Source organism: Mandrillus leucophaeus, unplaced genomic scaffold, assembly GCF_000951045.1.
Source record: "Mandrillus leucophaeus isolate KB7577 unplaced genomic scaffold, Mleu.le_1.0 Scaffold8, whole genome shotgun sequence".
Taxonomy (NCBI): domain Eukaryota; kingdom Metazoa; phylum Chordata; class Mammalia; order Primates; family Cercopithecidae; genus Mandrillus; species Mandrillus leucophaeus.
In genome coordinates this window covers 4,845,616-4,853,398 of record NW_012108696.1, presented here as the reverse complement: position 1 = coordinate 4,853,398, position 7,783 = coordinate 4,845,616, and the positions used below count along the sequence as shown (strand labels likewise).

Here is a 7,783-nt window from a genome sequence, read left to right as displayed (position 1 = left end):
CTGCACGCTGTGCCACGCCCCCACCCGCGCGGAGCCCTAGTCCTGCGCTTCGGGGGCGGGGCCCAACGGACGCTCCGCCCCCTTTTAAAGAAACGTTGCCGCTCGACTCTGCTGGACCCCTTAAAGAACCCCCACCCATTTTTCCAAATCCCCGGGGTCCCTCTCGTCCTCTCATCTTCCTTCCCCACTCCAAACGGTTCTTCCTATCTCCTTTTCCCCTTTCCCCGCAATTATTCCTTAAAGGGCCAAGATGCTAAAACCCCAAACTCAATAAGTCCTTCCTCAACCCCGTTGCAGGGGCAACCTGAGGTCACCCCGTTCTTGCGAGCCGGCCCGGCTCCAGGCGTCTAGGTTCGTCCCACTAATGGTCTGGTCCCTCCGGCCACAGGGCGGATGAGAGGGCTTCGATCCAACCCAGGACGCGCCTCCGCCAAGGCCGGGTCCATTAGCTCCCGCACCGCATCCTGCCTTCCCTCCCCCAGTCTCCGCTGGGAAACTGAGGACGGGCTGTCCTTGGGGCGCCAGGCCCAGGCCCTTCCCCAGCTGCCTTCCAGTTAGCGCCTGCATCTGCCCATTTTCCAGTCCCATCCATGAAGGTTTAATCTGGTTTAATTCTCAGTACTGCCCCTGAGATTCCGCCTCCGCCCCTCCCCCCGACATCTGGGACATCTGGGCCGTGGAGAAGGGAAGTCTGTCACCTCTCCCATAAAAGTCTGTTCACACCTTGTAAATCCCTTTGAGGTGCTGGGATGAAAGAGAAGAGGAGGCGCTAGGGATTCCCACCCCCATTCTCTCCGGCCTTTGGCGCTTTCTCTGTAGCTACAGAGAAGGCGGGGCCTCTTGCAGGGGGGCCCTTGGGGATACGTTCCCCTTACACAAGAGCACCCAGGCTCCCAGGACAGAGAGATACAGGTGAGCCCAGGAGAGCTTTGGGAGCCCACACTGGGACTGATGTCTCTGCTGGGACCTGGCCCCACCTGCTGGTGGCTTCTGAGCTAGAAAATGTCTGATTGCAGTTGGGCAACTGAACCCAGTGAGTTTAGTGGCTCGTCTGAAATGGGGGCTCAGCCTAGCAAAGTTCTGAGTTCACCTCTGCTCAGAGACACAAATTGGAATTGGGGTTCAACCCAGGTCAGCACCACGGTGGGGATAGGGTCTCAAACTGAGGCCAGAGGCTTAACCAGAAGGATTAGGAACCCAGTAAGGGGTCAGGTCCGATCTGGAGTCAGGACTAGTCCAGATCGGTGGCCTAAACCAGAGATTAAGCCTCAGTGTGTGGTGTGGGGGACGACGGGATGTCAGAATTTCAGGCTGAAGTTGGGACTCAACTTGCAGGGGGAGTTCACCTGGGGTCAGAGTTCAGCCCGGAGTCCGGTCTAGCCTGTAATCTGGGGGTGGAGCTCCAATTGCCTCACTCTGGAATAAAAGGCTTAACCTAAGGCTGGGGTCTCAGCCTGAGGTCATAGGTCATCCTGGGGTCAAACTTTAACCAGAGGCCAGCTTTAGGCCTCTCTGTGGACCAGGAAGATTAGGAAAACAGGTCAGGCCTGAACAGATGCGTGTGTTTACCAAAAGCCTGAGCTCTGGCTGGGAGCCACATCCCTGAGGCAAGAAGAGGAAGTCCGTCCTTGGCGATACTGGGAAATGTAGTTTATTTAATGCCTTGTTGCCCTTGTCTGCTCCCGCTGCATTCTGGGTAATGTAGTCCCGGACCGTTAAGACTGGGTGGAGAAATTCCGCTTCAAGGGCCGGATATCAGATCCATGACAATTGGTTAGATAAACTGCTCATTAAATCACATCCTGGACAATCTTTATAGCGATTGGTGAGAGTGAGCGCGGGGGTTAAGCGTTGTCGGCACTCCCATTCGGAACTGGTGCTGTCCATCGGGTGTCGTAAGTAGGCGGCCTTGCGGAGAGGCAATTGTTGATTGGCTGACGGACTGGAAATCCCGAAGCGCCGGGTCCCGTCGTTCGGCGATTGGCTCATCGGTGGGCGGGCTTGGGCGCCAGAGGCGGAGTCGGGGAGGCGGTGGCTCCAGAGATGGCAGTGAGCGAGAGGAGGGGGCTCGGCCGCGGGAGGTGGGGGCAGCGGCTACTTCTGCTGTTGCTGTTGGGCGGCTGCTCCGGGCGCATCCACCGGCTGGCGCTGACGGTGAGGCCCGCCGCGTGAGGGTCTGGGGTCGGGGGCGCAACTTTGTCTCGGAGAAGCCCCCTGGCTTGGAGTGGTCTCGTCTGCCCTCCCCCGCCCCCGACGCGGGATGGAGTGGTCCGGCGCCCCCCGTTTCCGGGCCCGGAGTGGTCTCGTCCCGGGATCCCCTTCCGTCCTCCGGATGGAGTTGCCGGGCCCGCATCGCTAGGGTCGGGCCCCTCCCTTCGGGGGCGTGGCTCCATCTCTTGGGGACTACACCCCCTCCCCTCGGGTTGGGTCTTAGTCCTTTAAATTCTTGGAATCACTTTTGGGGCGCTAAAGACCCTGAAGCCGCACAGCGGGGTCCTGGGGGGGGCTATAGAGTGGGGTCCTCGGGGCACTTAATGGGATTTGGGGGGGTTCCGTTGAAATGTTGCTGGGAGCTCAACTGGAATCTAAAAGTTCTTCCGGAAGGTGGCCAGGTCCTCCGAGGTGAATAACTGTTCTCTGGGTTGTGCTCATCCCAGTGGGGGGACTTCCACGTGCCCCAGGATCTCTGTTCCTGGGCTCAGAAGAGAAGTCGGAGAATGCAGGACCACCCTTTCCCTGCAGGGAGGAAGTCCCTCTCAACTTTCTCTTGTCATCCTTTGGGCCTTTCCTAAACAGAGGGGTACCAGGAGGCCCTTCGGGGGATCCTCGTGCCAGACTCCTGGGGCTGGGCAGAGGTCTGAACTGCCTCTGCCTCGTTGGTCTCCGGCAGGGGGAGAAGCGAGCAGACATCCAGCTGAACAACTTCGGTTTCTACACCAACGGCTCCCTGGAGGTGGAGTTGAGCCTCCTGCGGCTGGGCCTCCGGGAGGCAGAAGAGAAGTCCCTGCTGGTGAGGGACCTTGAGGAGTTTACTAAAGGAGAGCAGGATGCAATCCCCTGGTTCTGGGTTCCCAGCTCTGCCTCTACCCATGTAATCTTGTGCAAGTCCCGTGATCTCTCTGAGCCTGTTTCCTCATCTGTAACTGGGAATACTGATGTCTTAAACAGGATGTGCTAGGCACTTTTCTTAAGACTTGGGGGACAGGCAGGGCGCGGTGGCTCAGGCTTTGTAGTCCTAGCACTTTGGGAGGCCAAGGTGGGAGGATTGCCTGAGGCCAGGAGTTCAAGACCAGCCTGGGCAACACAGTGAGAACCCCCATCTCTACAAAAAGTTTTTAAAATTAGCCAGGCATGGTAAGGTGTGCCTGTAGTCCCAGCCAGTCGGGAGGCTGAGGTGAGAGGATCGTTTGGACCCGGGAGTTCGAGGCTGCAGTGAGCTATGATCCTGCCACTGTATTCCAACTTGAGAAACAGAATGAGGTCCACCCACCACCCCAACTCTGAAAATAAAAGAGAGAGTGTGTGGGATTTAGCACACATTAGGTGTTCAGTAAATGTGAGGTTAGGTTTCTATTGCTACTGAAAGGGATAGCTGGGAGTTCTCTACTGTCCCTCACACCCTCCCCTTTTTTTTCCATCCACCAGGTGGGGTTCAGTCTCAGCCGGGTTCGATCTGGCAGAGTTCACTCCTATTCAGTGAGTGGAGGGAATGGGGAAGACGGGAGAAGGGGCTGGAGGGAGGGGGAGGGGTCGGGGTCTGTCCTCTGCACCTGTAACCCAAAGGCCCCTGTTCTTTCTCAGAGGCAGGAACAGGAAGAGCCCCTGGGTGGACAGGGAGGGAGACAGGGTGGAGCTGGGCCAGGGGAGGAGTAACCAAGACTCCCTCCTGCCCACCGCCTAGACCCGGGATTTCCAGGACTGCCCTCTCCAGAAAAACAGTAGCAGCTTCCTGGTCCTGTTCCTCATCAACACCAAGGATCTGCAGTGAGTTGGGGACCGGGGGCTCGTTCAGATCCTTCCTCTGCGTTTCCCTGTGTGATGCCCACAGGCACCCGGGCTGATCAGGTGGGACGAGAAGCAGAGAGAGAACGCCACTTACTTTTTAGTTTTGCCTTCAAGTCTTCTGATTATTGGAAGGAAGGAGAGAGGGACTCAGCGGGTGTTGGTGTCTCAAGGCAGAAGGCCCGGATACAGAGGGCTGTTGTGAGAAGGAATAACAACTGTTCGCACATGTTGAGTGCTTCTGGTTTGCCAGGCTGTGTCCTGGAGCTTTAACACATTAACTCATCGATTCCTTATTCCTGTGATCATCTCTGCTCTTCAGATGAGAAAACTGAGTCCCAGGAACTGGGATTTGGAGCCAGGCAGCCTGGCCAGGGTCTGACAAAACCATATTGCTTTTCTGTAGATAAAATGTTTTATTTTTAAATAATATACTTAGGGCCGGGCGATGGCCCATGCGTGTAATCCCAGCACTTTGGGAGGCCAACGTAAACGGATTGCTTGGGCCCAGGAATTGTAGACCAGCCTGGGCAACATGGCAAAACGTTGTCTTTACCAACAAAAAATATACAGGAATTAGCCAGGCATGGTGGTGCACGCCTGTAGTCCCAGCTACTCTGGAAGCTGAGGTGAGAGGATCGCCTGAGCTGGGGAGGTGGAGGTTGCAGTGAGCCAAGATTGCACTGCTGCACTCCAGCCTTGATGACAGATCAAGAGCCTGTCTATTATCATTATTATTTTTATAAAGTAGGGTTGGCCACAGTGGCTCATACCATTATTTCCAGTGCTTTGGGAGGCTGGCTGAGCCAGGAGGATCACTTGAAGCCAGGAAAACAAGACCAGCCTGGGCAACATAGGGAGACCCCGTCTCTATAGAAAATTTAAAAATTAGCCAAGCACGGTGGTGATACGTGCCTGTGGTCCCATCTACTCCGGAGGCTGAGGTGGGAGAACCGCCTGATGCTAGGAATCTGAGGCTGCAGTGAGCTGCGACACACACAGTGTTCCAGCTTGGGCGACAGAGCGAGACCCTGTCTCTAAAGAAAAGAGAAAAAGAGTAGATTGATGTCATGGGAAATGACAAATAATTGCTGGTGCAGGCAGCACAGGAAGGCGGTCGCCGCCTTGACCAGTGGGAACCAAAGGCTGAAACTCAGTGATAACTGACTCGGCTGGACCCCCGCCCCGCAAGAGGGTGCCAGAGGCCACTGAGTCCTTGCCTGGGCTTGTGTGCCTGAGCCAGGTTCGGCCCCCCAGCCTCAGGCCGCACCCCACCCTCCCCGCAGGGTCCAGGTGCGGAAGTATGGAGAGCAGAAGAAGTTGTTTATCTTTCCCGGGCTCCTCCCCGAAGCGCCCTCCGGACCAGGGCTCCCAAAGCCACAGGCCACAGTCCCCCGCAAGGTGGATGGCGGTGAGTCAGGCTGGCTGTGCCGGCAGGGGTGGATGGGCAGGTCTGCCCTGTGCACCCCCCATCCCATTTTCCTGCCGCCCCTCTATCCATCCATCTCTTGAAATCACTGCCTGGTCTCTTACAGGAGGGACCGCTGCAGCCAGCAAGCCCAAGTCCACACCCGCAGTGCCTCAGGTTTCAGGGAGGTGGGGCGGGAGGGAAGATGGCACACCCCAGGGCCCTGCGGGGACCCAGAGCCAGCTGATGGAGGGGCTCTGTCCCTTCAGGGTCCTAGCGGGAAGGACAAGGAGCTGGTGTTAGGCCTGAGCCACCTCAACAACTCCTACAACTTTAGTGTGAGTGTCTGCAGTGCCTGCGGCCCTACTGTGTCCCCAGAGCACGGGACCCCCAGGCTGAGCCCTCCTGCGGCCCTACTGTGTCCCCAGAGCACGGGACCCCCAGGCTGAGCCCTCCTGCGGCCCTGCCGTCACCCCAGAGCACGGGACCCCCAGGCTGAGCCCTCCTGCGGCCCTACTGTCACCCCAGAGCACGGGACCCCCAGGCTGAGCCCTCTTGCAGCCCTACTGTGTCCCCAGAGCACAGGACCCCCAGGCTGAGCCCTCCTGCAGCCCTACGGTCGCCCCAGAGCACAGGACCCCCAAGCTGACTGTCGCCCCAGACCACAGGACCCCCAGGCTGAGCCCTCCTCTCTCCCCCGCCCAGTTCCACGTGGTGATCGGCTCTCAGGCGGAAGAAGGCCAGTACAGCCTGAACTTCCACAACTGCAACAATTCAGTGCCGGGAAAGGAGCATCCATTTGACATCACGGTGAGCGGAGGGGAGGACAGCAGGGCCAGGGAGCACCCACTGCGGGCCTGGAGCACCACACCCCACTTAGCTTCTCCCAGCTCTCCCGGATGCGGAGTAGGAGCTGTTATACCCATTTGGGAGATGGGGCCAACTGAGGCTCAGAGTGGATGAGTGGCCCAGTAGAAAGTGGGAGAGCAGGAGACCCCCACTCGCTGCTCTCCCAGGCCAGAGGTCAGGCTGTGCCGCTGCCACCGCCACCCACCACTGTCCCCTCCCCAGGTGATGATCCGGGAGAAGAACCCCAATGGCTTCCTGTCGGCGGCGGAGATGCCCCTTTTCAAGCTCTACCTGGTCATGTCCGCCTGCTTCCTGGCCGCCGGCATCTTCTGGGTGTCCATCCTCTGCAGGAACATGTAATGCCCCTGCCCCTGGGGGTCCCCCCTGTCCCTTCACCAGACCCCCATCCCTATGCCCTGCTGATGCCCCCCACCCCATCTCTCCCTGACCCTCCCACCAGGTATAGCGTCTTCAAGATCCACTGGCTCATGGCGGCCTTGGCCTTCACCAAGAGCATCTCTCTCCTCTTCCACAGTGTGAGAGCCTTGGACCGGGGGGCAGCGGGGGGTGGGCTGGGAGGAAGAGACCATCTGGGCCATCCCCCAAATCTCTGCAGACCCTGGGCTTGTGGGAGGGCCATCCACCAGCTCTCCACGTGTCCACCCATTTTACCAGTGTGGCCAGCCGCCCGTCCCCTCTGTCCGCCAGTCCTGCTGGGCAGCTCTGTCCGTCACTGTCCCTTGGTTCAGCTGTGACCGTCCGTCTCATTGACTGTCCAACCATTCACCCTTCCAACTGTGACCGTTCCCTCCATTTTTTCAGCCCCAATTACCAGTTTTGAGTCCCACCCACCGTCCTCATTATTCACCTTTCTGACCACCCATCTGATGGTGACGGTCTGTGTTCCTAATCCCGCCCCCACCACCACCACCAGCCTCCCACCCCTCCGTGTGCCTCACTGCCCGTCTGTCCGTCCACCCCCAGATCAACTACTACTTCATCAACAGCCAGGGCCACCCCATCGAAGGCCTTGCCGTCATGCACTACATCACCCGCCTGTGAGTGCGCCCGCTCTGCCTGGCAGCTGGGGGGACGCGGGCAGGGGAGGGCGGGCCCCCCACCTCATCATCACATCGTCCCCTGCTCCCCCAGGCTGAAGGGTGCTCTTCTCTTCATCACCATCGCCCTGATCGGCTCAGGCTGGGCCTTCATCAAGTGCGTCCTGTCGGATAAGGAGAAGAAAGTCTTTGGGATTGTGATCTCCATGCAGGTGCAGATGGAGCGGCCTCCGGCGCAGGGTGGGGAGGGCTGTACGGGGCGGTGGGGGCAGAGGGAAGCGTGCCGGGCAGTGCCCACCCACCCCCGCCACCTGCGCAGGTCCTGGCCAACGTGGCCTACATCGTCATCGAGTCCCGCGAGGAGGGCGCCAGCGACTACGTGCTGTGGAAGGAGATTTTGTTCCTGGTGGATCTCATCTGCTGCGGCGCCATCCTGTTCCCCGTAGTCTGGTGAGGACCCTGCCCC

The 7,783-nt window shown here is 58.9% G+C and overlaps 1 protein-coding gene across 1 annotated transcript; it reads left to right on the top strand.

Moving 5' to 3' along the window:
- The first annotated feature begins 1,996 nt into the window (after window positions 1-1,996).
- On the top strand, window positions 1,997-7,771 carry GPR108 (G protein-coupled receptor 108). The gene is made up of 13 exons (XM_011967485.1): window positions 1,997-2,154; window positions 2,891-3,010; window positions 3,646-3,696; window positions 3,902-3,984; window positions 5,289-5,413; window positions 5,538-5,587; window positions 5,680-5,748; window positions 6,116-6,220; window positions 6,482-6,615; window positions 6,720-6,795; window positions 7,244-7,317; window positions 7,412-7,529; window positions 7,637-7,771. The coding sequence occupies exons 1-13, from the start codon at window positions 2,044-2,046 to the stop codon at window positions 7,769-7,771; spliced, it is 1,251 nt and encodes a 416-aa protein (XP_011822875.1). The 5' UTR covers window positions 1,997-2,043.
- The last annotated feature ends 12 nt before the right edge of the window (window positions 7,772-7,783 follow it).